The sequence below is a fragment of the Erythrolamprus reginae genome, chromosome 6 (assembly GCF_031021105.1).
Source record: "Erythrolamprus reginae isolate rEryReg1 chromosome 6, rEryReg1.hap1, whole genome shotgun sequence".
Classification (NCBI taxonomy): Eukaryota; Metazoa; Chordata; class Lepidosauria; order Squamata; family Dipsadidae; genus Erythrolamprus; species Erythrolamprus reginae.
In genome coordinates this window covers 57,261,435-57,288,241 of record NC_091955.1, presented here as the reverse complement: position 1 = coordinate 57,288,241, position 26,807 = coordinate 57,261,435, and the positions used below count along the sequence as shown (strand labels likewise).

The 26,807-nt window shown below is 39.9% G+C and overlaps 1 protein-coding gene across 1 annotated transcript; it reads right to left on the bottom strand.

The window, feature by feature from the left end:
- Positions 1-2,596: 2,596 nt before the first annotated feature.
- SOCS2 (suppressor of cytokine signaling 2) lies at positions 2,597-9,748 on the bottom strand. The gene is made up of 2 exons (XM_070755835.1): positions 8,388-9,748; positions 2,597-6,638 (listed from the first exon to the last, which is right to left on the bottom strand). Exons 1-2 carry the CDS (start codon positions 8,518-8,520, stop codon positions 6,181-6,183), a joined length of 591 nt encoding a protein of 196 aa, XP_070611936.1. The 5' UTR covers positions 8,521-9,748; the 3' UTR covers positions 2,597-6,180.
- Positions 9,749-26,807: the final 17,059 nt, after the last annotated feature.

The following is a 26,807-nucleotide window of genomic DNA, read 5'->3' as shown; positions in this document are numbered from 1 at the left end:
TGAGAGATGTTCACAGTGCAGTGCAATTTGGGGGTGGCAGGTGGAGCGGGGCAGGTCGTGAGATGCACATCTTACCAGAGACCATCAGCTCTGGATCTTGCGGCCTTTTCGGGGGCTTCTTTGGAAAAAAAAAAGGCTCTCCAGATGACCTTGAAAACGTCTGAGGTTGCTTAGGGAGGGAGCAGTCAGGCAAGCATTTTCCCACCCTGCCAAAAAAAAAAGAGGCTTCTGCTCATGCACAGAAGCAAAACAAGCCAGAAACAAGCTGGTGATGCATGCACAGTGCTGGAAACTTGACTCCTGCACATGTGCAGAAGAAAAAAATTTCTGGGGGGAAAATCCATTTAAAAAAATTAAAAATGGTGGCATCCATGGACCCGCAACAACCGATCCAGTTTAGTGACATCATCATGATGTCACCAATGGGTGGGTACTGGTTTTGGCAAATTGGGAGGAATCCACCCCTGTACCAAATTGGCTAAAAGGCTTTTTTAAATATAAATGAATATATGCAGCTATATCTAGGTCATGCTGCTTGCTCTCAGCAACAGCTAAATCTGATCCATCTATCAACTGCTAGTATAAAATCAATAGTCTAATTTTCTTCTAATCAATGTGAAGCTCATAGATACAAAATGCTTTGTTCTCCATAAAGCAATTAAAGATTGAGATTTCCTCAGATTAAACACATCTCCCAGTCCCTACACGCCCATGCGGTTTTCTTGGCAGCAATATGGAAGTGATTTGTCATCACCTTTTAACATTGTCGCCTTTTAAAAATGAATTGTATAGCCTACAGCCCTGGGAATTTTTGATACCTTCTGTCCACCAATTAACTAATGATGACCCTGATTAATTTTCTTGGGATGGGTGTGTGTAAAAGGGAATTAGTCATGTTTCACTAAAAGTTAGGATTATACTATCCCCCATTCTTTTTAGAAATAAACCACATAAAGCAATGAACTAAAAGCAGAGTAGTTGTAAGAGACATACAGATTTCATAGCAATGTTGTACAAGACAAAGCCATTTTCAATTGACACTTCAAACCTAAGCTGAACGTCTCAAAAGAAATAGTGAGATACTAAGAGGACATTTGAAACTGACATTTAAGGAACAGCATTGTTCATACATAGTATGACCAAATGCCATTTCCTACATTAATTCAGAGCAGAGTTTGCCTATGTGTCAAGTCATATGTGAATTATTATCAGATGCTACATTCTCTGAATATGCTTATCTTCTGTTGAATACATTTGCTGCCACCTGGACTGCATTATATCACTTTATTTTACTGAAAACAACTCTTGTAGATACTGTACTAGTACTATTGAAATATGTCTCTTTAGATGCAGTTTTCTATATAAAATACAGAAAAACTGCACACAGTTCAATGTTAGATAGGTGACTAAATATTTTAAATAAGCATACATACAGAGAATACATATTATGTAAATGTCAGCATGAGTAATCTGTAATTAAAAATCATATACAGTATACCTATATTTCAAAACATGTACATTTATGGCCTCATACATTTCTTAAATAAATATAGAAATATTTAATATACATTTTGGTTACAATAAAATGATTAAGAGTACATTTTTATTCTGTAGAGAAGAATGAACCAAAATTAGACTTGGTGGCAAACTGCTGTTTCACTAAGTTACTAAATTACTAAGAATAAATTATATCTCTCAACTTTGTAGCAAAGTATTTTAATATGGTATTTTATATAACAGATCAGGCTAAACCCATTTTTCACAAGAAGTATAGCAATTGAAATAATTAATCATAAGTATTTACGCATAATATAAAATATGTAAAAGTTGATTAAACAATATTTCTTCCTCTACTGAAATATAGTAATTTTCAGGACACTTTCTATGTAGTTACATAATAAATAATAACAACAATAATAATAATAATAATAATGGATATTTACTGAATATCTCACAATTTAAATAAATAGATTGAATTCAATGTCACACTGAGTCACAAGGTAAGTTGTTTTTTAATCATAACCATAAACAAAAATATATTTTAGTGTAACACTTGAAGGCATTTATAGATTGATTTTATATACATTGTTTGGGAATGTATTTTATGGCAGTGAATTATATTTGCTTCATCAGTACATGTTTAGCATTGTTCCCTCAAGTTGGAGGAAAAGTTCTACTGTAACTAATCTATGAGGAATGTCAAATATTGAATGGTGATCATCTTTCATGTTCCATATGCTTTTGATCTGATAAAAGAATTATGGTATTAAGCATGTTTTCTGAGTTCCTGCATTCTCTAGATGATAACATAAGCTAAATTATGTTGATGCATAATTTGCAACAACTATGCAAGCTAGCATATTCCATTAGAGCTAGGTCTAAATTGCAATTGACTTCCATTCACAATTTCAGGCCAAAGATGACAGAAATGTGATGCCTGTTGCATTTTTAGAAAGACATCTAACTTATCCAACACTTTTCAATAGACTCTTTCAATAACAGTAAAATAAAGATAGATAGTTTTCCAAATAACCTAGTATGACATGATAGTCTTCAAATAACCTTAGATAGTTCACACAAATACTAAGCCAGGATATTTTAAAACACTATTTAATCAGCCACAATAGTCTAATCTACATATTGAGCAGGGCTATACATTATAGTACACCAAAAACAATCACTTGGTTAGCATAGCATAACAGTCAGCACCATGTGGTGGAATTATTACAGTACCTTTGAGTCACTACTACCAAAATAAAGAGTAGGAAATATCTCATCCTAGTATTATAGAAATCAAGAAATAATATGAGGTGGTATATTCTTCCACTTCTAATTCAACATGCAGTTCAAAAGTTTAGGAAGAGGAGACTTTGCAATAATGAAATATACAGTACATTGATAGATCATTTGCTGTTCTCAGAATTCCACTGCAGTTCACTGAACCAAATAAAAATGTTTGATGGATGGTCCAGAGATGACATGTGTGCTATAGAGGCTTCCTTCAGCTCTCAACTTCTGCCTCTCTTTCAGTCATTTGCTTTTAAAATCAACTAATTTATTTTATTTAGATTCTTTACGTCTTTGTGAAAGAAAAAGGGATGAAAAAATTGGTCCCACATTTATTGTAACAACATTTTAATCACGCAATAACCACCACCTATAAGCAAAATATAATGTGCAGTAATATGTGGTATAATTTTAGCATATTTATTTTGAATATACAAAACAGCAATGAAAATAAAGTGGATGTATAAGTAATATTTTGGGTTGCAAACCTCCATTTTTGTTGTTCGCACAGGAGCAAATATATCTACATAAAATAGTTTTGCAAGTAATCATGTGAGCATGGCCTCAGTTTCTAGACATGAATATCAATGTATCTCTGCCTAAATTTAGCTCCTAATGTGCACCTGGTTCTTTGCATCCAACGATGGGTCCCCCCTTATTTAAATAAACAGAATAAAAACCAACTTTAAAATTAAACTTCAGAAAGTTTCTATGACTGAATCAACCAACTGTTGAGAATTTATGTAGTGGTATTTAAATAATAAAGAAAATAGATATTTTTCTTTCTTATCCATATTTTTAAAATTCAAGCCCTTCAGGACAGAATAAATGTAATTTTTTTTTTTGCATGATGCATAATTATATGGGATTAAGCATAAGATGTAGTTGAGGCTATTAGTTTGAACATTAGTATTAAAAGAGTGTTGAAGCAATGTGTAGGAGAGGAATTTTAGAACTACTTTATTAGCTATCACTAAACTTATCAAACTTAACTGCTAAAATGTCAGTATGAATACCGTAATTTTTTTCTCTTCTGGAAATGACATAGACAAATATTGCTTGCATAATTCTGAAAATTCCATTTGAACAGAGAAACTCATTATGAGCATAAGGGCACTACAATTTGAATTACTGAGTACTGTACAGTCTGAAATTGGAGAGTTACAAGCTTGAATAGTCTTTTTTTAAAGGCAAAATTACTGGCATTTCAAGGAAATAAGAACACTAATACAATTCTACATTTAGAAGGTAGTCATATTTGCTATTGTTTTGGATAAAAATAACTGCAAGGTTACAGTCTAGATCAGTGATGGTGAACCTTTTTTTCCTCGGGTGCTGAAAGAGCGTGCACGCGTGCTATCACGCATGTGTGAGTTTCCACACCCATAATTCAATGTCTGGAGAAGGAGAAAATAGCTCCCCCCCCCCACACACACAGAGGCCTTCTGGAAGCTGGAAATGGCCTGTTTCCCAACTTCTGGTGGGCCCAGTCAGCTCGTATTTCGCTCCCGCAAGCAGGCTTCCCTGGAGCTGGAGAAGGGCAAAAACACCCTGCCCCATCCCTCTGGAGGCTCTCCGGAAGCCAAACACACCCTCTCAGAGCCTCTGTGCAAGCCAAAAATCAGCTGGTTGGCACACACATGCACGTTGGAGCTGAGCTAGGGCAACAGCATGTGTACCAGCAGATATGGCTCCATGTGCCACCTGTGGCACCCATGCCATAGGTTCGCCATCACTGGTTTAGATAGTTATAAGGCCTCATTAAAGGGAGGCCTGTTACTGATGTTATGATCTAGAAAAAAAGTCTGTGCTAACACAAATAGGGGCATATTACCCAATGTACTGTACTCATCCAGTCCCTATAAGAGGAATAATATGACCTTTGCTTTTTCAGTCATACTTTGGAATAAGATTTTAATTAGATTGCCTTAAATTAGGAATGATTGATTCTATCCCTCTCATCCCCCTCCACCGCTGTTTCTGACTTGACGCGATTACTCCCTTTCTCTCAGATTAAAGTTACCATTTAGGGGGGCTTTGTGGAGACTATACTGAAGGCTTGGGGGGGCGTTTGTAGCTTTGGGAGCTAAGTGTACGAAGGAGACTATTGTAGACTATTGTAGTCCCCAGAGTGTTCAGAGTTCCTGTGTGATTGGCTTCCTTATATCTTACCTAGAAATCTAATCCCATTTTGACTGTTCAAATAGAACTTTGCTATTCCACCAAACTTACATTCTGAGTAAAAATTGATAAGTTTGCTCTATAGCTTTTGTAAGAGCACCAGTATCACGTAGTGGTTAAGGCATCAGGCTAGAAAACAGGAGATCATAACTTCCAGTCCCATCTTAGGCAAGAAGCCAACTGGTGAACTTTGGCCAGTCACTCTTTCTCTCTTTCTCTCAGCCTTAGGAAGCAGGCAATGGAAAAACATTTCCCAAAACCTTTGCCAAGAAAATTGCAGGATTTGTCTAGGTAGTTGCAAAGAGTCACGTGGACTTGAAGGCACCGCCCCTCCTTTTAAGAAAAGTTTCATGTATTCATAATCAGGAAGAACTGCTAGATAAGTTTTTAATAAGGAAACACTCAAGTGCTATAATATTAGGAAATAAAAGCTTTCTATTTATTAAAAGGTAAATTATAATTAAGAATGTGCAAAATACATAATCAGGAGCATTAGACTGATCTAATCTCAGACAGTGAATCTCACCAGCCAATCGTTTATGTTAGCTGGAAATTATTGCCCAAAATGTATGTTCCCTTTGTAACTTCATAAAAACTTTACAGTGACCTAATTGCAGAGTTATTAGTCATTTGCTGCTGAAATCCAGATGCCTATCCTCCCCTTAGCCCTTCTGATATGAGGGGAACAGTCAACTGTATACGGTCACTAGGAATCGGCAAATCTTTCCCAATCTTTCAAAATACTGATGAATGCAATATGTTCTCAGAATGAGGACCATAGATTATTTTAATCTGGTCCGCATTATTCAGAGGTTATTTTGAAGGGCAGCCATATCATTTGGATTGGGATTTAGTAATATTTTATAAAATGGCTTTCTGCAAGAAAATCTTACAGAATTGCCTCATTTATTTTAAGAACGAAGTGAGTGCATAGGTATCAAAGAGCAATTAACCATTCTGTTGTAGGCACTTGTTCCCACTGAAATACATTTTCCCTCAGCTTGTAATTCTAATAGCATCAGGGAGTTTATGGAGCACCAAAGTTTTAACAGTGGAAAGCTAAATCCAAGTCCTCTACTAAAATCTAAAAACATACACAATAACATACCATTTTCACAATGACCTACACCATACGTTCATGCAGCTGAAGATTTTGATTTATCACAAATTATATTCAGGACCTGTTTTCTTAAAATGAGGCTGACTGGATGCTTATACCCGATATCGATATTCCTTTAAAAACTCCTTCAATCTGGTTGGTAATGGAAGTTCCTGGATTTTACTTGTGTATCTGTTTATTGCTACTCTACACTGATGCTGTAGAGACAGTGTTGAATGATACAGAGGTTTATTCAAATAAAGATGGACTGTTCCATTGGAAGGTATTTCAGAGACCACTCTTCTGTCCTTGCACATAAGGACATAATATTCAATTAGATGAACCACACTGTCAAATTGCTGGAGCCTTGATCGGATGCAGATAACAGAATCCAGACGGAATTTACCACCTTGAAATTCTATTCGTAAGTTGGTAGGACCTACTGAAGTTTTAACTGAAATAGTAAGTAAATACTCTGAATGAGAGCTGTCTCTGACCAAGAAAGTCCCTTCAGATGTATCTTGTAATCTTTCCTTTGCTTCTGCAACACTCATGCTTCCCCAATACCATCCTAATAGAAGAGAAAGCAAAATGAGTTAAGAATCTTCAGCATATTTTTAGATAGAATACCACTGGAAGCAAAGGACAGTCCCGTCCAGTGCCAATAACTATCTGTACTGGAGAATTTTGATGAAAATCAACATAATCGTTACATGAAACCCCAATGGTTCAAACCTCTTAACATTCTATTACTACTTCCTAGGTGTCCTTGAATAACTAACAGAGTTTCTCACTTTTACTTTCTGCTTTGTGAAAGATACCAGAAAAGATACCTTGCAAAAAGGATCTGACATGCATTTATTTAACAATAAATACCATTACACTTCATAGAGTTGATTTCTGAACCAATATACTTTGTATTGTAAAAGTGATGTACGAATACAGTGTCAACACAATATAAGACTGACCATTTTTCAATAATCTTATTTCATTAACAGCTCTGCTATAGAAAAAAGCAAACAAAACCAACCCCACAACACTTCAGTCATCAAATACAGTGCAGATATGTAAAATATTATGTGAGATTAGAACAAGACAAATTTTAGATCTTAAAGAAATTAAAATCAACACTTTCTCTTAACCCTAAAAATAATAAGAGAAAAAAATATATTTCATGTAATAACTGAAGTAGCCTGTCCAAGATGGTTGTCCCCACATGCATTAAATTACAACTCCTAGGATCTCATGGCAGGATTGGAATCATTTTTTGCTATCCATAATACAGTAGTAATAGCCAAAACCTTTGCAGTGTATCCAATTTATTCTCAGAACTAAAGACCAAATAGGAAAACTGTAGTGAAATAGTTACATCTCTTTTAAAAAGTGTAGTATAAAAATTAAAAGCAAAACAAAAAATCTAGGGTGAATAAAGCTAAAAGATTTTACAAAGAATTCTTATTAGAATTCCTGTTCACTGTTCTAAATAAATTGACCTGTTTTTATTAAGAGAGAAATGTTTTCCTAGAAGTCTTACATAACTCTAGATTTACTGCTAATTCTGCCTAGCATTTTACTGGTCTCTTAATTCTGAGGTGCTACTACTAGTGGGAGAACAAGTTTAGGATTGTACAAGATATCCCATAATGAGCTCCTAATTATGTTGGCTAATCTGAAATGTGGAAATCCAAAATGAATTGGAAGTTGCAGCATAGTGCTCCAACATACAGGTCTGAGAAACAGCAGGACTTGTTCCTTCTTTTCTTGTTTCTAAAACCTTAAGTTATTATTGCAACTCAACCAGAGAGGATTTTCTGTCTGCTTCCCGAGGGGTTATTTTAACTCGGGAATGACCATTAAAGGAAAGTTGAAAACCCACCGCGGTTTCCAAAACGCAAGAAAGGAACGGCGGATTTAAAACGTGCACCATGGGACAACCTGTAGAAAAGTAACCTAGCTAACCCTGCAGAGGTTTTCAGGGAGGTGTAAACATATTAGACTCTGGGAATAATTTGGGTTCAACCCCCCTCGAAGCGCGATCTTTCGAATCGTGTCTGCAGCCTCGTCCTACACTTAAAGATTCTGCGGGGCGCCCCAGTTTTTTGGGGCTTCACCTCTCAAGGACTTAATGGCGGGAGTCTCCCTCCTCCCCCGTATCACAATCCCATCAGCGTTGGGGATGCTACACTAGAGAATCATTCCAGTTCCTACGAACCCTGAATGCAGAGTGTGTATGTGTGTGTGCGGGGGGAGCGATAGCTCGTCCCCTCAATCTAACCTCGGGTGCCCGCTCCCCGGTTCCCCCCCCCCGTGCTTGCCTTACCCGCGCATCTCAACTCCCTCATGGCAGAGTGCAGGCGCTCCCCTTCCGCAGGTTCCGCCGAAGATCCCCCAGCTTCCCACTGGGGCCCAGTCCTGTCGGTGCCATCCGAGGATTCGGCCGAGCGCAGGGTCATTTGAGGGCAGAGAGCACGGCGTGAGGAGAAAAGCCAAGGAGCGCCGGCCGGGCCCTCACCAGAGCCGCTCCCGGTGGCCGCCCCAGCCCATCTGGCCTCGCCGCCCCGCCAGGGACCTGCGGCTCTGAGGAGAAGATTGTCCCGTCGAAATCCGCCGCTCCGAAAAATCTTCACTTTAACGGAGCATCTCTCGGAAAGGCGAATCCGTTTTGTGGCCGGGGCGGGCGAGGGGGCGTCCGCCTCCTTCTTTTATTGTCCCGGCTTCTCCATTTGCGCGCGAGGGTCAACGCCAGCCCGCCGGGAAAGCGCCTCACCCAGCCGCCACCTGGCCGGGGATTTCGAGGCTGGCTTCCCGGCTGCTTCTTCAAAGGTGTACGCCTTTTCTCTCCTCCTTCCCTTCGCACCACAGAATGTGGCTGCTCTCTAGGAAATCGTCGGTGGGCAGCCCCGGGGCAAGAGTCGCGAGCAGTCGGCCAAACTCGTTACCTTCGGCCTCGCCAAGCAAACGGCGGCAAAACCCCAGAAGGGCGGGATGCTGCTCTCTCTCTTTCTCTCTCTCTCTCTCAGCACGGCGCTTTTTTAAACGGAGAGGCCGTTGGGTGGCTCTCGCCGCGGCGGCCAGCCCTGCTTTTGTTTCCAAAGGAGAGAGAAAGAGAGAGAGAGGGAGAAAGAGCCCCGCGACATCAGCTGCGAGAGGCCGGGTAAGCGGGACGCCTGGCCGGCCAGCTCAGGTTATCCTCCCCGCGAGAGCTGCTCCTACAACAAACCCGGGCCAGGAAATATTCCCCGTGACGCGCGGACGCCAAGTAAACAGGAGCGAGAGGAGCCGCGGCCGGCGGGCGAGATTTTTTGCCGCCTGGCGCGCCTCGATACCAAAAACAACTCAAGAAAAGTGGGGGTGACGCGCTTTGCGTGTCAGGACTGGGGATTAATAATGGCGAGGCGAGCGCGGCCCCCCTTCCCCCTCATCTTCCCTCCCGGGCCATTTTCAAGATAGGCTGAGGGAGCTCCTTCCTCGGTGCGGGTGGGGAAGAGGGGGGGGCGGGTGAGCGAGGCAGGTTTCTCGCGCTTCTATTATGTGGAGCTCCCCCCCCCCCCCGCCGGACACATTGCAAACGATCTCGAGGAAGCTTCGAGGCGCCTCGGCCGGTGTCCGGCCGTTTGTTTTGTTTTGTTTTTTTCCTCTCCCGGCTTGGTGTATTTTCCCCCCTGCTGGACTCGCGGAACGATTAAAAACGCAAAGGCCGCTTTCCAAGAACTTTCCAGGAATCGCGTCACGTGACCGCCGGCTCCCGCGCCTACGCTTGAAATGGAGCTGCCGTGATGCAGCCGCTCCTTCCTCCCTCCCTCGCTGCCTTCTCCTCTCTTCCCCCCCCCACCGCACCTCTTTCTTCCCCCGGGGGAGGGGAGGGGGCTGTGGGCACAAACAAGCGGTGTGTGTGCGTGTGAGTCGCCGGAAAACAGGGAAAGCAGCCTCTGCTGAGCTCCTTTTAACGGAGCTTCGCTGCTGGGTTTGCCTCAGACGGCTCCCGCGGCTTTTTATACGGGGCTGCTGAGGAAGGTTCGCTCCTGTGGGACCTGTGAGGCGCCTTTCTGCGGGACAGAGAACGTGAGGAGGGCGTGTGCCGCTTCTGGGGTGGGCGCAAGAGGGGCGGGGGGGGGCTCTCTCCCTGAAGGGCGGACCAGGCTCTCTTGACTTCGGGCGCTGCCCTGCAGTCGGTGCCTGGGGAGCGGTTTGCTGCCTACGTCCTCAGCCGCTTCCGGACCAGCTAAATTTAGTATGTGGCCGTGCATTGCTTCTGAGCAAAATATTAGGCCTGAAAATAGCCTTGAAGCAGGAGTCGGAGGGGGGGGGCGCAGTGGGGTAGCGAAAATGGAGCTCCACCCCAGAGCGCCCAATTTGCACTGAAAACACGTTGAAAGAAAATGCAGGGCGCCCTGCGTAAGCCACGCCCACAGTGGTAGTAAACATTTTGGTAGCTCTTCACTGCCTTGAAGGAACCAAAAATGTAACGTGTCCATGAATGTTTCCAGTAAGCCAACGTTTAGGCTGAGGTGTAGCTGTGCAATGGGCTTTTTCAGGGTTGATTTGGATGCTGACTGGTGTGTTGTTGGTAGTTGCAATGTCGTGTCCGACCCATCGTGACCCTATGGACACCTGCAGACCTTCCTGTCCTCTGCCATCCCCTGGGAGTCCATTTAACCTCATGCCAACTGCTTCAGTGACTGCATCCATTCTTCATACTCTGCCTTCTCCTTCTTCTTTTGCCCTCAGTTGTTCCCAGTGACTGAAATTCTTCTCCAATGAGTCCTTCTCATTAGGTGGCCAAATATTTGAATATCAACTTCAGGATCTGGCCTTCTAAAGAGCAGTCAGGGTTCATCTCCTCTAGGGCTCACATATTTGATCACCTTGCAGTCCAAAGGAGTCTTCTCCAGTGTCATAGGTCAAAGGCTTAAGTTCTTTGGTGCTTAGTCTTCCTTATGGTCCAACTTTCACAGCCATACTGACTGGAGATCCTGGCTTTTCTTAACCATAGAAGAAGCAATGGAGTTAATGCATATTGTTGTGATAAGGGATTGAAATGGGCAGCATTTTAAATGTCCCCTATGTGTTGGATCACTCAGTACAAGTAAATCCTCATGAACACAGTGGATCAACCATATAACTCAAAAATAATAGGCTTAGGTGATGATGACCAAGATTGATTAATGTTATGTTGTCTAATCTTTCTGACCAAAACTATGTTCTGAAGAAATGATTTAAGGGCCTTATAGGAAACAGTAATGAACCTCTACTTTAAACATCGCAAAAAAGTAAAATAATTAGAAGCACGGCACCTGGAAGTTTGTTTGTTCTTTTTCGTTAGTGGTTGGATATGCTTTCACTGACCCATCATTTTCTAAGAATGCTTCTGTTGCCATTTAGAACCAGAGGCATGTCTAAAAATAAATATGAAGCCAGCTTATGACAATTCTTTTTAAAAAATGAAGTTTAAAAAAATATTTAAAATCTGATGGGGCAGAGAGCCTGTAGGTACAGTATATAAGCACATTGATTTCATATTGGCAATACCAGGACTAGGGCATATCTATACATAACTTATTTTAGCTCATTATTATAGATTAATATTTTTGTCTTAGACTACATTAAGAAACTGATATCCACAATGGGTTGAATTAGTATTAGTATGATTTTTGGATTTAGACCTGTAAGAAGCATATGGAAATTGGATGATGTAACATTTTGTTTGAGAGCAAAATTCAAAGTTCTTATTTTTATACAGTAATTCTCTACCTTGTTTAAAGAAAAATAAGAATCTTCAGTAGGACTGATTGTAGCGTTTGATTAGTATTGAACATTTAAACATTGAGTTTTGTAAGTTGCAATGCAGATACTTACGGGAATCTCATTTTGTGTAAATATACTAGTTTTTATGATGTGGCACACATCAACAGTAGTGTGGTTATCATGGATCTATGGTTCTTGGAGGCAATTGCCAATTGAGGCGTACCAGATCCGGGTCTGTGGCTCTTTTAAATGAACATCAAATACTTGTTTATTTAGATATACTTTTTGTGGTAAACGTTTAGTTTTATTGGCTGCTATATTTATCTTTCTGTCTCCAATAGTTATACTAATGTTTTCAATTATATTTTTATTTTATTTTTAGGCTTTGATGTAAGAATGGTTTCTAAGAGGGCAAGTTGTATATTTTCTAAATAAATAAACTACTTTTACAATATTTTCCAGTCATTCTTTGAACTATTCTGAGAATTTGTTCTGAATTTGAATTTTTATATGCTTGTTAGAAGTAATTGTATTTAAATTATCTAGTGTGAGATTGTTTAGCTTTAATTATTCCTTCTGCTTTATCCTGAAAAAATAGTAATATTTGGTAATATTAAATTATTCTTATTGAATATTTGTACATTATAAACATCTTAGTAAATATTTAGGATGCGGATTTACGTTTGCTCTTGCATATTTATTTCTCAGAATCCTTTCTTTGGCTTTGTTGAAATAAATATTTTCAGCTAGCTGTTGCAGATGTTTATTATTTATTACATTTTTATCCAGTTACAGCCCAATTAAGGACTTCAAATCCTTGCAAGATACTGTACATAGAAACCTAGAAGACTGATGGCAGAAAAAGACTTCATGATCCATCTAGTCTGCCCTTATACTATTTTCTGTATTTTATCTTAGGATGGATATATGTTTATCCCAGGCATGTTTAAATTCAGTTACTGTGGATTTACCAACCACGTCTGCTGGAAGTTTGTTCCAAGGATCTACTATTTTTTCAGTAAAATAATATTTTCTCACGTTGCTTTTGATCTTTCCCCCAACTAACTTCAGATTGTGTCCCCTTGTTCTTGTGTTCACTTTCCTATTAAAAACACTTCCCTCCTGGACCTTATTTAACCCTTTAACATATTTAAATGTTTTGATCATGTCCCGCCTTTTCCTTCTGTCCTCCAGACTATACAGATTGAGTTCATTAAGTCTTTCTTGATACGTTTTATGCTTAAGACCTTCCACCATTCTTGTAGCCCGTCTTTGGACTTGTTCAATTTTGTCAATATCTTTTTGTAGGTGAGATCTCCAGAACTGAACACAGTATTCCAAATGTGGTCTCACCAGCACTCTATATAGCGGGATCATAATCTCCCTCTTCCTGCTTGTTATATCTCTAGCTATGCAGCCAAGCATCCTACTTGCTTTTGCTTCCATTTTGTTGTGCCTGATTTTCAGACACTGCCTGGACAACTTCCTTCAGTTTTCTTCACTGTTTTTCAGAAATGGTTTGTCATTGCTTTATTCTCAAAGCTGGGAAAAAGTGAGTGGACCATGCCGATTCATCAGGCTTTGTGCCTAAAACCTGGATTAGACTTCTCTGTCCCTGCGTGTGTCATTTGGAGACAGTTGCATAGCTGTTGCATTTATACGTTTGTGAATCTTTGTTCTAGTCAGGGGTCACTCAAACAGCAAAGCACAAAACAAAAATTGGATCAATCTGCATGCACAATTCGCACTTGGGGTTTGGAAGATATGTGCATCAAAGCATCTGCAGCAATCTGCACCTATTCATGAACCCCTTCACACCATAGGTATGTGACAGCACAAATCAAGCTTCAAGTGCAACTAGAGTTCATGGTTTGTACCTTGATTCCTTAACCACTATGCCAGACTCTCATTCATAGATTTTATACACACATAAAATCAAAATGCCCTAAGTAAAATAAAACAGTGGGAAAACTGTAAAATCAATGGTATCAGTAAGAAATGTTCTACAAAACAGTTCTGTTTTAAACTGCAGAAGGAGCAATGGTGGGAAGGGAACTAGTCTTAATCTCAGCTGGAAAACCTCAAAGAACCAAAAATGCCACTGAGTAGCAGCACTCACTTCCTGGCTTTATTCACCCTCATCTAAAAGGGAACACAAGTTATTTCTATACCACCACACCCATTCTATTTATTGGCCCAGTTCTAGTTAGAGAATATGATTCTGAAAGTAACTTGGTTGTAAGCATAGAGGACTTTATTGATTAAAAGCAGCACTTTAAATGGCATCTGGACAGTCATGTGCTCCCAATCCCAGGAATTAGTGAGCACATGGGATGCTACATGCTGGATTATTTGCAGCTTTTGAGTGGTCCTTAAATATGCTTGACGTACAACACATTATGGTCGTCAAAAATGGGTTGTGAAAATAGCATGAGGATGAGATATAGCAAAAACTGCAAAGCTTTGATCTTCCTTTCTATCTAGGTCAAATTTATATTTGAAGGCCAGTGACAAGTCCAGATATAAAAACGGATGTGATTGTGTGCGTATATATGTTCCAACATAATTCTGGAACGGCTTGAGCAATTTTAACCAAACTTGGTTTACCCTCCAGAAACAAATACTGGGGGAGGGGGGGAGGCTAAGACAACCTTAGCACCCCTCGGGGTGGGGGTGGATGCGTGTTCCAGCATAATGCTCAAATGCCTGGGCCGTTAAGGAGAGAGGGTGTGGTGGCAATTGTTTGTGATGTCATTTCTTTCACAGCTTCCTCTTTTCGCCCAATACAGGATTTGCATAAATAAATATTTGGGCAATGCTGGGTTATCAGCTAGTACTTCATAAAATCCATTTCCTTTATGGTGCTTCATTCTTGGTCCCCTATATCTATCATTTCTAAAAGGGGAATATTGGAAACAGCAATAGTTATTTAATAGCTCTGTGTCCAAAGAAGACCACCTAAGGAGGAGGCACATCTCACCCTCTTTTAAAGTGCTGAGAGTACCCTTTTGCAGTGCTGTAAGGTATTGACTACTTCTTGGTATCAGCGTTCCAAGTAATGCACTCATAGAAATTAGAACTTGGAGGCCAGGCAGGATCCTCAAAGAACAGTTGTATTGGGTGGAACATGTTGGCACAACTGGTGAAAACCAACACTAAAAGTTCCTGAAGCTTTCGCCTAATTAAAAGTAAGTTTTCCCCTTCCCCCTAAGTCAATGGTCACAGTGCCCAATCCAGAAGTTGGCCGATTGCTTGGTTATTTCGTTCCTCTGGCTAGCCACCTGTGGAAATGTCCTTGGGTTCCCATAGGAAAATTTTATTGTTTTCTCTACAACCCCCCTCTAACTATTTCCCCCCTCCCTTTGTTGTTCAGAGTTGACACTTGGATCCAGGTAATTATCTCCTCTCTAGCCACGTACATGAGTCAGGAAGGACAAAGATCCAACCCACAAGTGGCAGAGGACATCAGGAAATAGTAGCGAAAGGAGTCCCAGATAATACCAGTATGTCAAGATTGCCCCAATCACCAGCCTACACCCTGACCATATTAAATCAATTACAGAGCAAATTTTATTGTAGTGTTACAGAGGATTATTTTAAGATGGCAAGTCATATTTTACTCAAAGTTTTAAGAGAGATGCTAAATATTCTTCATATTTAATTATAGAATTATACAGTAATGCCTCATAATGTTGGAAGGATCATTTTGCCACAAAATTACAATTAGATCAATTATAGAGTTACTGTATGTCCTTTAATATTTAAAGGACATAATGACAATAGAATTTGTGTTATGTTTCCTCCTTCATTCAAGTGTTTAAAGAGAGAGAAAAACTCTTACCCCAACATAAATATCTACTGGAAAATCCAGTTCTTGATGCTTTGATATACTGAGATTGTGTCAGGTCTGTAAATGTGATCCAATTTTGTGCCGTGTTACAATTTTAATGTCTTTCTCAAACCTGAATTTGATCTTCTGTATTTCTGTATTGTCATAAACTTTGACTCTTCAACACAACAAAGACCTTCTGTTCTATTAGTATGAGTTAATAATATCACTGGCATCAAATGATTTGCATTCAGTTCTGAAAGAATAGCAATTCCTGTATTTACTTGAATTTTCCTAAATTAAGTGGTGTCTAGAAGCTTTAATGAGCAATATGCCTAAATATATAGTCAACAATTTTATATACACATATGTTAATATAAGCCTGTTTCAGTTCAGACCTTGCAATCTAGCTCCGTCCTATCTCAAATTAAAGAAAATGATTGATAGATGTTTTCCTGCCAGCAGGTGACATTGACAAGAGTGGAAGGAAACATAATCAGGGGAATACACTATTCATTTTGTTAAAAAAAAACTCCAGATGAATATTTTTTACCAGGACTGAAGCAGGGGTGGAAAACACTAAATTCTTATGCATTTTATATGTCCTACTTTGATAATGTCCATTTTATAATTTAATGAATACATTCTAATTACCTTATCTAAATCCTGTTAAACAACATCTGTGTTAGCACTAAATTCTTTAATTGTGCTGAGATGGAGGAAGCATGGATACTGGAACAGTTTATGCAGTTTTTATTGAAGCTGGTTCAATGCCTTCTAAAAAGGAAGTATGGGATGACATTATTTTGCTAATCACCCATAAATAACATGACTACTATTAGTCAGATTTAAGATTTTCTCAAAACAAGGGTTGAGATTCACTTCAGTTTTCTCAAACAGGTGATTGGTATTTGCAGGTCCAATTAAAGTTACTTCAGAGAGATTAAAAAACTACCTGTAAATTATGAGAATTCTTGGAGTGATACTAGAAATTCAATTTACATGTTTTGTTATGAAGTCGAAAGAAACTTTGGCTAACAGTTATGCAAATGGTGTGGATCTTAAATACATCTGGAAATAATGCTAAATACGAACAACTTGCAAACACCAACTCTCCCAAGTCTAAACTCTGATATTTTGGGAAATTAATGAGTTACTTTTACATTCATTTTAGTATATATTTCCATAAGGGTTTCATGTATATCTGACAACTAGATGGAAAGCTCTTTTTTTTTAAAAGTAGTAATTCTAAGAATTCAGGCAGAAATTGAGCAATTCTGAGAATTCAGGATGTGTATTGCACGCCACTCCCTCCCCATATGAGCCAACATAGTTCTTGAGATCCAAGTTTTACATAATGGCACCCATGCAGTTTGGAATTAGTTTTTGTGCTAATTTAAAATATTATAGTGAAGTTGGGTAAGTTAGAAGGAAAAAGACTCATGCTCACCTTGTGAATTCACTGATTTTAGAAATAGATTACAGTAGTAGCAGCTAAAAAAAATTCATAGTTAGACCTAAGAGGGGTTGGTTTTTTTGGTTCTTTCAGGGACTTTTCCAACCAGAAGGGAATATAAATCAAGTCAGTAGCTGAAATATTTACCAAATGAAAAGTTTAAAAAGCTTTGCAAAGTGTTGGGTTTTGCTGATCTTTTTTCCCCAATTGGGGAATTTTGCACTTATAATCTTATCAGAATAATTAATGATACTAATTTTGAAAGACATGAGGAAGAGCTGTACTTTGCAATGAGAAAATAAATTCCCTCTAGCTGAAACATGTACATATCCATGTAATCTAGGCAGTAATATGGAATCTACGGAGAGGGGCGGCATAAAATACTAATAAATAAATAAATAAATAGTTTGCAATGGTCTTTTTCAAGGATGTTTTTTTTGGCTTTGCTTGTTTGTTCATTTGCCTTCTTAATCCACCCTAGAGCTTTGAGATTACCTAACAGTAGCCAGTTCAAATACTGTACTGTACTAAGTAGATCAGAATCTGCTTAATTATTTTTTTTTGCAGGTGTAACTCAGTCAAGATTACTTATGTACTACTATCAATTCAGCCATCATGAAGCACAATGGGATAAAAGTGCCCAATTCTATTTCAAACAAATGTATACATGGGTCTTCAACTAATTATTGTTGACAAATCATTTTGGAAAGCAGCCCTTCACTTGACACATATGTAAATTGTATCTTATGGTACACCAGCCTACAGAAGCAACTGGCATGTCATGCCTAAGAACAACCTACACATTCTATGTAATCTTACTTTATTGTTTGTTTGTTTGTTTGTTTATTTGAGTTTATTATTATTTTTCCAGGGAGAATGTAGCACAATCTCTATAGTATGTTCAGATGAATTATAATACCCGCTAATAGTAGTTGTGGATGTAGTGGTCTGAGTTTCTGTTGATTTTTATGTAATCCATGGATAGACAATCCGTACAGACACACAAATAATGTATAATCGTACCAAGAACTGCATTACTAGGGCCAATTCTTCCTAGTTTCTAATTACAGCATAGAAGTGATTTCATTTTATTTACATTTTGTCCTCCTCTTAGAATAAACAGTCTTTTCTCTGAATTGAGAAACAGGAAAATCAGGTTTAAGCTTTTTGCAAATTATGGCAAACAATTGTAGATATGCTTCAGAAAATGGAACTGACAAGGAGATTTGCTAAGCTTTTTACATTATTTGTATGCACTCTGGTGTATGAAGAAAGGCCACTGTTTGTTTCATTTATCTTTGTAATAATTTAATGTGAGAAAAACTAGTATTTTGGTGTATTCTTAAAAATTCCTTTGATAGCTATATTATTTCCCCTACTAAAAGACAGAATCCAATTTTATGTTTGATTTCTTAAAAAGGAAAGGTTTAGCTTAGTTTATTATGCTGCCCCTCTCTGAGGACTCGGGGCAGCTCACAGCATATAACATAACAGTACAATTAATCCAATTAATGTACTTAAAAAATCTTTTAAAAATTCTAACTTAAAACATTCACTAACATTCACTCAATAAATCACACTAGATAGGGTGGGGTGAATCAGTGCAATTGACTCATAGATAAGTACATAGGAGATTAAAAGTTATTTTGACCAATCTGCTGCAGGGTTTATCACTTACTGTGCCTCAATACAAATAGGGGCAAGAGGAGCGAAGCTGCTAGATATTGTTCTGTCTGGGTCCCCCCAGACGCCAACACCAACCAAAAAGAGTAGCCAGACACACTGGTAAAAAGCAAAGGCAGTTTATATATTTCAAAGCAAACACAGGTAACAAAAACTGTTCTTACAGACAGGAACACTATGAAGCTTCACAGAGGTTTCACAAAGGCCAGGCAATAAAACAGGATTCTTGCTGGCAAAAACAACGCTGGAGATAATAAAACCCACGCCTCCCCCAAGTCTTCCAGACTTCTAGGCCACAAGCCAAGATCAGAGACGCCAAGAATTGAAGCAAGGTCACAGGACTCCCAGTTGATAACTCTCCACAAGACTGTAAGGGCGGGCCTGCCTTTTCCACCCTGCTGAGGAGAACCACACCCAAACCCAGCTGTTGCCAATTCAGGGATGGAAATACCTTTCTAATTGGCCCTGTCTTTGAGCTGCACGTCGCTGCCTCATGTCTATTATAGCCTATGCGTCTTCATCCAATGAATCCAGGCTACTAGCTGGGGAGAGCCCCCCCCCCGGGGTCTCAGGCTGCTCTCCCTCCTCCTCTCTTCCTGACGTTCCTCTCCCCCGTCTGTCTGGTCCTCCCCCTCCTGTTCACTGTCCTCCTCTGGGCATGGATCTGGCAGAGATCCAGCCGGTCCCTGAGGAGCCTCAGGCGGAATCACAACAGATATCGTCTGCAGCACAGACTGCAGGAAGTTCCACACATGCTGCTAATGATTGTATGTATACTTAAGCAATGGATGTTCACATAATACATTCTGGTTTAGCATAATGAGGATAAACCCATCATTGAATAGCTCTTCGGCATTCAGGAGGGGATTCTTTCTCAACTCTTAGTAGAGACTGTTTCTGGAATCTCTGTTGCATTCAGTTAATACTCTCTGCCATTGAAGTATTTTTTTAAATAACTCCAGCTGCATGGGTTTAGGTTTCTCTTGTTTTCCAGGAAAGCCTGTACTAAAGAGCTAGGTTGTTTTCCATAGGTTTTCCCCCTCTCTAGGTCACAAAATCAGATCATTCGAAAGTGTGTTCCTGTGTTTAGTATAAGAGAGTGCAAATAGCTTTAGGACTGAAAGAGGTTGGCAAAGTGTGTTTCTTGTGGGTGATGGATGTTTCACATCCATGACTTTAGCATTTTGTTTTCCTGGATTTGCTCTCTTTTCCCTGTTGGCACAGGTGTTATGCAAGGATCATCTTATGATGATTATGTAATGAGCTTTTGTGTTTTGACAAGTAGTATATAAGCTATTTTGAGACTTCGTGCTATCAAATTAGGAGTTAAGTGACAGTCAAGTAAAAGTTATATAACCAGCTCCCTATATTTTTGCTTAATGAAAAACAGACGCTGGATTGAGAGGTACTTTACCCTATTCTTGCCCTCTTCTTGCTCAGTCAGAGCCCCTTTTCATATGATTCTGTGTGATCATGTCGGTAATTCAGTTTTGGCTTAGCATGCTACAGTGGTGTTTAAAAGTTTGTGAGCCTTTTGAATATGACCTAAAATATTATCTGTTCTCATAAATGAAATGTTATGATAATTTTGATGCATTTGTTTACTGTAATTGGGACATGTGTTAGGTAGTATTTATACATAAATCTTGAAAATTCAAAAGAGTTTACAAGCTTTTAAGCACCACTGTATGTGGTTTGTGAACCATGATTTTCTTTTTTTTGCAAGTTCTTTTTATTTTTTACACACATACAATGTATTTTTGTTTATGTATTTATGTATTGCATAAAATTATGTTTTATGTATTTATGTATGATGAATTATGTATTTATGTTCATGTTGTAAGCCATCCTGAGTTTCTGGAGAAGGATAGTCTAGAAATCGAAACAATAGATAGATAGATAGATAGATAGATAGATAGATAGATAGATAGATAAATAGATAAATAATAGATAAATAAATAAATATTATCTGGACAGAGTATTGACTGAGTCAAAAAAAAAAGAAAAATAACAGAAAACATATACAACTTATACTATCCCCAAACAAAATTTGTTTCAATTTTTGCCAAAATATAATGTGAGGTTGGCTTCACTCAGAATTTAGAAAAAATAAAACTCAGAGTCCATTTTGAACTTCAAAGGTCATCTTTACTAAATCAGAAGTCAATGCATCAAAAGAAAAGAAAAGTCTGAGGAAAAAGGCATCATAGTTGCCTATTACAAAGTAACCCCAATGCCCCCCTTGGCAATTCACCCAATCCCCATTGTCCATCTTTGTCAGGTGGACGCATCTTCACCAGCATGCTACTAACCCACCCCCTTTATCACCCCTTCTCAGGAGAAACAGAACTTTCTTGGGCTCCTCCAGCAGACTTCCTCCCTCCCAAATCCCAATACCTGCCCCCACCCCCTACTTTTCAGCTGAAGCGCAGTTGAAGGATGAAACACAGCGAGGCTGACATATTCTTTCTATTTTTTAATTTTTTTATTTTTCTCCTACTTCTTTTCTAATGTTTAAACAATATCACCATGCCCTAATCTACAAATCTTTCTTGTTCCATTTTTAAAACTAAAACCCTTTAAGAACAATCCTTTCCATCCTTATCATTTTATCACTAAAAAAATCATGTTCTTTACTTTTGTTTTTCAAATCTCCTTCATTGATCAAAGTCAGTTATTATAATATAATACCGCGATCCCCCCAAAATAAGACCCTGTTTTATATTTTTTTGAACCCTGAAATAAGTACAGCGATACCTCGTCTTACAAACCCCTCGTCATACAAACGTTTCAAGATACAAACCTGGGGTTTAAGATTTTTTTGTCTCTTCTTCCAAACTATTTTCACTTTACAAACCCAAGCCGCCACCACTGGAATGCCCCGCCTCCAGACTTCTGTTGCCAGCGAAGCGCCCATTTTTGCGCTGCTGGGATTCCCCTGAGGCTCCCCTCGTTGGGAAACACCCCCCCGACTTCTGTGTTTTTTCGATGCTGCAGGGGAATCCCAGCAGCACAAAAATGGGCGCTTCGCTGGCAACAGAAGTCCGGAGGTGGGGTTTCCCAGCGAGGGTTGCCTCAGCGAAATCGCAGCATCTCAAAAACATGGAAGTCCAGAGGTGGGGTTTCAAGGACTTCCGTGTTTTTGGGATTCCCCTGCAGCATCACAAAAACATGGAAGTCTGGGGGTGGGGTTTCCCATGGAGGGGAGCCTCAGGGAAATCCCAGCAGTGCAAAAATTGGTGCTTCGGCTGGCAAAAGAGCTGAGTTTTGGGCTTGCACGCTTTTCCATTGATTCCTATGGGAAACATTGTTTTGTCATACAAATCTTTCACCTTACAAACCTCGTCCCGGAATCAATTAAGTGTGTAAGACGAGGTATCACTGTATTTGGCCTTAATGCCGTGCACTCAAAAGCCCAATTGGGCTTATTATCAGAGTTGTCTTATTCAGGGGACAATTACCTTCAAAAACAATAAAGAAAGAATTCAGGCTATGGATGGGAAATTAGAAGTTGTGTTATTGAGGATAACATAGAAAAAGAAGGGGATCTTGAAATGTCTCTTGAATTAGAAAAAGTGGTGTTCTTATTTCAAAACGTTAGAGAGAAAAGGGGGAGGATCTGCCAGATATGATGGCCAAACTGTTAGCGAGTTCATTGGAAATTGGAAAAGAGGAAATGGCTAACGAAATAGACAAGATTTATTGAATTCATACAGATTATTCCAGAAAAAAACAATGTCCCTAGAGAGGTCCATCTTAGCTTTGTTAAAAAATCAACAAGGGATGAAATCCTATTTAGAACCATAGGTGGCCCGCTATAATTTAGAGGAAGGCAATTGTCTTCAAACATATCCCTAAAAAGATAAGACAACTGCTTTCTTTTGTATTTCTTCTTATAGTATTTTAATTATCTCACTCTCCATTTGGGCCTTGTGCTTAAGGTTCCACTTTGTTCATCTCCCTCTATTAACTTTCCCTATGCCAATTAGTTTATTTATTTATTTATTTTATTTATTTATTAGATTTGTATACCGCCCCTCTCCGTAGACTCGGGGCAGCTAACAACAATAGTAAAACAACATATAACAAATCTAATATTTAAAATAATATAAAAGACCGTAATATAAAAACCAAACATACACACAAACATACCATGCATAAATTGTATAGGCCTAGGGGGAAGGGAATATCTCAGTTCCCCCATGCCTGATGACAGAGGTGGGTTTTAAGCAGCTTATGAAAGGCGAGGAGGGTGGGTGCAATTCTGATCTCGGGGGAGTTGGTTCCAGAGGGCTGGGGCCACCACAGAGAAGGCTCTTCCCCTGGGTCCGGCCAAATGACATTGTTTAATCGACGGGACCCGGAGAATGCCAATTCTGTGGGACCTAACTGGTCACTGGGATTCTTGTGGCAGAAGGCGGTCCTGGAGATATTCTGGTCCGATGCCATGAAGGGCTTTATAGGTCATAACCAACAGTGTTGGTGTAACATGGGCACACTTAGGGAAGCCCATGATTGCTCTCGTTGCTGCATTCTGCACGATCTGAAGTTTCCAAAAACTTTTCAGAGGTAGCCCCATGTAGAGAACATTACAGTAGTCGAGCCTCAAGATGATGAGGGCATGAGTGACTGTGAGCAGTGACTCCCGGTCCAAATAGAGCCGCAACTGGTGCACCAGGCGAACCTGGGCAAACGCCCCCCCCGCCACAGCTGAAAGATGTTTCTCTAATGTGAGCTGTGGATCGAGGAGGACACCCAAGTTGCGGACCCTCTCTGAGAGGGTCAGTAATTCCCCCCCGGGCAATTATTTATTTATTTATTTATTATTTAGATTTGTATGCCGCCCCTCTCCGCAGATGGACAGATGGAATTGTCCTTGGGAGGCAAAACCCACAGCCACTCCGTCTTATCAGGGTTGAGTTTGAGTCTGTTGACACCCATTCAGACCCTAACAGCCTCCAGGCCCCGGCACATCACTTCCACTGCTTCGCTGACTGGACATGGGGTGGAGATGTAAAGCTGGGTATCATCTGCATACTGATGATACCTCACCCCATGCCCTTGGATGATCTCACCCAGTGGTTTCATGTAGATATTAAAAAGCAGGGGGGAGAGGACCAACCCCTGAGGCACCTCACAAGGGAGAAATCTAGAGGTCAACCTCTGGCCTCCCACTAACACCGACTGCGACTGACCAGAGAGGTAGGAGGAGAACCACTGAAGAACAGTGCCTCCCACTCCCAACCCCTCCAGCCAGCACAGAAGGATACCATGGTCGATGGTATCGAAAGCCGCTGAGAGGTCAAGAAGCACCAGGACAGAGGATAAACCCCTGTCCCGGGCCCGCCAGAGATCATCCATCAAAATAGTTGCTATTTCCTCACTGGGACCAGCTTAAAAGTTTTTTCAAAAAGTTTCTTTTTTGTCTGTAAGTTGGCAAATCACTCGTCCAGTAACAGTATTCTGGCCGAATCACCGCTCCTGCACAAAACTTATTCCAGTTGTCCCAGCTTCATAATGGCTCCCATGGTCATCACCCCTGCTGCCGGATCGAAGAGTTTCCCTCCGATCTCCAAGGAATTTACCTGTTCTTCTTGGTCTTTTGAGGTGCCTCTCCTTCTTCCCCACCCCTACAGGATGGATCTGAACCGAAGACTCACTGATAGCTGTTTGTCAGCCTGGATTTTTGTGGGGCTCATTAAAGACAGCTATTTTCAGACTGTCTCACTGCGATGCTTCTGGTCTAATCTCCTGAACCATGATTTACAAGTTAACTCTTGAATTTACAACATCACTCTCAGGGCCACAAGGCTTCACATCAACTTTCTATATTTTTAATTTTTTCAAAAAGTGAATCTGACATACTGCAAAGTTCAGCCCCAATCTCTATCACCACCTTTAGTTTCCAACATATTTGAGTCGCAAATCAGCTTCAGGAGCTTGACTGGGAAGTAAAAACTGATGGCCATAGGTCAATTTTTAGTTTAGAAAAAAGCTGTTCAGGAAAAAAGTCAATTTTGAACTTATGTTATTAGTAAAATTACTGCTAACTGGGGCATTTTAATCAGAATGTTCCATGTACCCTTTGGACATTCCTGGTATAGTAAACGTCTATGGAGATTCCCAGTTATCCAAGACATGGTTGTCCCAAAGGTGCTTTTTGGAAGGCAATTGAACTTTCTTTGGGGTTTTTCCTTTTCTTCCATAAAGCTTCTTCAGCCCTGGTACAGTATCACATGTGCACTCAAAGCCAGAACATAGGAAGGGTAGTTGAAAGTGGAAGTGATATCCACAGTTGTGCACATCCTTCTTTCATATGACAAATACATGTCTACCCCAAAGCAAGCTGCAGCAAATTTAATGGAGCAGATATCTGGATAAGTATTCCACATGCTCTAAGACAGAGGTCAACAAAGTCAGCTCTTCTATAACTTGTGGATTTCAATTCCCAGAATTCCTGAGCCAATCATGGAATTGTGGGAGTTGAAGTCCACAGGTCATAGAAGAGCCAACTTTGCCTACCCCTGCTCTAAGATCCTGAAAAGTATGTTTGAAAGTCAGACCATTTCTTTTTTCAGAAATAGTTTTGTGTTTTCTCCTGCCACCAGATATCTGGCACTTCTGTTGTGGTCTGCCAGCAGCCTGTGCAGCTGGCAGCAGAGTCAGACAGCGAGGAGGCTGGGTAGGAACCTGGGCCAGGCCTGGAGTCTGGAGAAGGCTCTGTGCCAGAGGCAGGGATTCAGTCAGGGCCATTGGGGAGGTCTGCTCTGCCTCCAGAAACTCCAGAGGTTGACATGAGCAAGGAAGAACAGGAGGAGCCTGTTCTCAATGTGCGTGTGCACAGAGATGTCAAAAGGCAAGAACAATTCCAGAGGAGAAGGGTTACTCAGGAGTAAGGCTTGGGGATAATTGGCCTCTCCCAAGGTAAGAGCCCGAAAGGATTTGCTGCAGGAAGCAACTCAATTTATCCCAAGATCTCATCATTGCAACTCATGACTCAGTTTTGTTCCTGTTTGAACTTGCCAAGTTTTTCCTGCAAATTGGTCTTTGGCAGTTTGCCAAAGAAGAATGAGGTTTGTCTGTTTGTGTGTGTTATCTGCTTTTCCTCCCAAAATTTTTTAGTTGGACTTGTTTTACTTTGCACTTATGATGACAGCTAATGAACATAACTAGCAGCCATTCCAATAAAAGAGGTTTGTGAGACACCGTTTGTGTTGTTTTATTTTGTCAAGAAGCCCAGGTCAGAACAATGTCCTCCCTCTGGGCATGACAAATGCTTGCAAGGCCACCGGAGTTCATGAGTTGTTTGAAGGATGAACATCTCTCTTGCAATTTTCCCTACAGGTAGTCCTAAAATTTACAATAGTTTGTTTAGTGACTGTTCAAAATTACAACTGCGCTAAAAAAAGTGACCATTTATGACCATTTTCACATGCATCCCTGTGGTCAAATGATCAAAATTGGGTGCTTGGCAACTGGTTCATATTTATGATGGTTGCAATGTCTCAGGGTTATGTAATCTTTTGACAAAGTCAATGGGGAAGCCAGATTTACTCAACAACTGGGTTACTAATTTATCAACTACAGTGATGCATTTAACAACTGTGGCAAGAGAGGCTGTAAAATGGGACAAAACTCAATGAATGTTTAGCAACACAAATTTGGGGGTCAATTTATTTATTTATTTATTATTTGGACTTATATGCTGCCCAACTCCCTGAGGACCCTTTGGTCATAAATTGAAGAATACTTGTACATTTAAGGGGCAGCTCTTGAGGCATTATTTTCATAGTATACTGACACTACATTGGGTTTAGAAATAAACATGAGCTGAACATCCTAATTCCTTCAAAATAAATCTACATAGCTGATCTCAAGCTTCCATAGTTAATCACTGTAAGAGCCAGTTCCATATAAAAGCAATATCATGCTTTCTTTTTTTCTCCTCCAGTGTTGACCCTTGTGGAATTTCACCCCAAAATATACTGGTATTTATCCGATTATCTTATTAAAAATTACAAAACTAA